The sequence below is a fragment of the Xenia sp. Carnegie-2017 genome, unplaced genomic scaffold, assembly GCF_021976095.1.
Source record: "Xenia sp. Carnegie-2017 unplaced genomic scaffold, XeniaSp_v1 HiC_scaffold_14, whole genome shotgun sequence".
Taxonomy (NCBI): Eukaryota; Metazoa; Cnidaria; class Anthozoa; order Malacalcyonacea; family Xeniidae; genus Xenia; species Xenia sp. Carnegie-2017.
Genome location: NW_025813447.1, coordinates 13,547,380 through 13,549,690, shown reverse-complemented (window position 1 = coordinate 13,549,690; position 2,311 = coordinate 13,547,380). Strand labels below are relative to the sequence as shown.

The following is a 2,311-nucleotide window of genomic DNA, read 5'->3' as shown; positions in this document are numbered from 1 at the left end:
ACGAAGAATCATCGCTTTCGTGACGAAGAATCATCGCTTTCGTGACGAAGAATCATCGCTTTCGTGACGAAGAATCATCGCTTTCGTGACGAAGAATCATCGCTTTCGTGACGAAGAATCATCGCTTTCGTGACGAAGAATCATCGCTTTCGTGACGAAGAATCATCGCTTTCGTGACGAAGAATCATCGCTTTCGTGACGAAGAATCATCGCTTTCGTGACGAAGAATCCTCGCTTTCGTGACGAAGAATCATCGCTTTCGTGACGAAGAATCATTGCTTTCGTGACGAAGAATCATCAACAACTTTAAATGCAGAAAGTTGTAATGTATTTTAAAACCATTACGCTCCACACTTTTGTACACCTGACTGCTTGGGTTTGCCCTTCAGTTTATCCTGTATTTCTGATTATCAAAATGAATCCTGTTTTTCATGTTTCTGCAAATGCTTGGTAAGAACTTGGTAGGGGCTATCTATTTCCTAACCATACTTAATTAAATCATGCAAAGGAACTATTTCATAATGTTAAACAAAAGGTTTTAATTCCTCAGCCAAAAAACACGATATTCAATTATAAAGGTGATCAATTCACGCATAATTAAGCATGACAACTGAAGATTGACTGTTCATAACGATAATCAAATATGGTAATTTATATCTAAAACGGTAAAATACACATCTACTATTTTCTTGCATCAAGAATATCCAGTATCTTGGTCATCTAAAGGATTCAATATGAATAAATGGTCACGTGTTGGTTTGATCTGAAAATAATCACCTTCTTTGTCAATAACTACATGAGAAAAATTCACGGGGTAAATAATTGAGAAAATATTCAAGATGATTGATAGCTAGCAACCATGTACTTATGGCGAAGTAAAAGACAACTGTGAATGTATATTTTAAAACAATAGCACATACTTCATGTAGTCATATTTCCAGTCTTTAAGTTTCAGGATATTTCTTTTTACAGACAATGGTGAAACCCAGGGTAAAATATTGAGATAAGAGCCAGGTTTATCATTGGTACCTAATGCAAAGTTATAGCATAAGTAACAGCTTTTGTGTACAGTAGCAGCATAGCTAATCTATCTTATTTATATTGACATAACCTTCTGTCTATTGAAAAATATTTGAAGTAATAAAAAAACATGTTATTGAATGGACCGACCCCTTAAATACTAAAAAGCCTCTTTATACAAGTTAAGGATTACACTGGCCTTTAGGTTGTGCTTCATACTGCATAAACAACAAACCTGACATTCGACGACCACCAAATGGTTGTTGAGCAACCACTGACCCTGTACATTTGTCGTTGACATAAAAATTACCAGCAGCTTGTCTTAAAACTTCTTGGACTTCCCTGATAACTTCTCTGTAATTATTCAACATATAGAAAAATAGTAAGAAGGCTTGTAGTATTGTACTATATATGTGTATATAAACATATTTTCTAGTAATATCACCAATTTTAGATTCTTAGTTTGAAGACTTCTGATGTAAATTTTTAGCCTTAATCATAAAGTGGACAATGATTACAGCATTTGTACCTTGATTCACTAAAAACGGCTCCAGTTAAAGCAAATTTACTTGTTTCATCAATCTAAAGAAACACATTCAAGATGCAACAAGAATATTTTTAACATGTTCATCAACTGTTTAAACAAAATATAAAACAAAATATTTCATTTTAGGACAATTAACAATTTCATCAAAGTCCGCAATTGCTAGACAATTGCTATGACCTTTAACCAAAAAGTCATCTCAAAATAATAGTTTTCTTTTTCACTGAACAATTAAATACGAACCATTTTTAATATATCTCTATACATATCAGCTTTGTAAACATAAATCGGAAGAACTGGTCCAAATATTTCCTAGACAAAAAAATTTTTTCGAAGGTCAACTTTTGTTAAGCGGAAATATGATGTTTAATGTTACCTCAGTCATTAGTTTGTCTTTTGGATCTTTTACCTCCATAATAGTTGGTTCAATGTAGTAACCAACTCTAAGTAAATTGCGATAAATCACGTATTTCTATATGGACAACAATTTCTCTTGATTTAAAAATTATGAAATAAGGTGAACACACCTATCATCTGAAATTCCACCAGCCAAAATAATCACGTTTTCACATTTCTTTGCATAGTCAATGAATCCTTTAACTGACTCAAATGCCTTAAAATAATGTAAACATTCTTTCCTCCCCTTAAAATTTTAACAGAAAAAATAACAAAGACTTACCTTCCTGTTAATTACTGAAGACATAAAGTTGGAAAATTCTGAAGGCTAAACATAATTTAATTATAATT

General features: G+C 32.5%; 1 protein-coding gene across 1 annotated transcript; it reads right to left on the bottom strand.

The window, feature by feature from the left end:
* Window positions 1–519: 519 nt before the first annotated feature.
* LOC124434622 (delta-1-pyrroline-5-carboxylate dehydrogenase, mitochondrial-like) lies at window positions 520–2,138 on the bottom strand. The gene is made up of 7 exons (XM_046984512.1): window positions 2,092–2,138; window positions 1,941–2,007; window positions 1,808–1,876; window positions 1,550–1,602; window positions 1,256–1,374; window positions 921–1,029; window positions 520–720 (listed from the first exon to the last, which is right to left on the bottom strand). Exons 2-7 carry the CDS (start codon window positions 1,977–1,979, stop codon window positions 717–719), a joined length of 393 nt encoding a protein of 130 aa, XP_046840468.1. The 5' UTR covers window positions 1,980–2,007; window positions 2,092–2,138; the 3' UTR covers window positions 520–716.
* Between the last annotated feature and the right edge of the window lie 173 nt (window positions 2,139–2,311).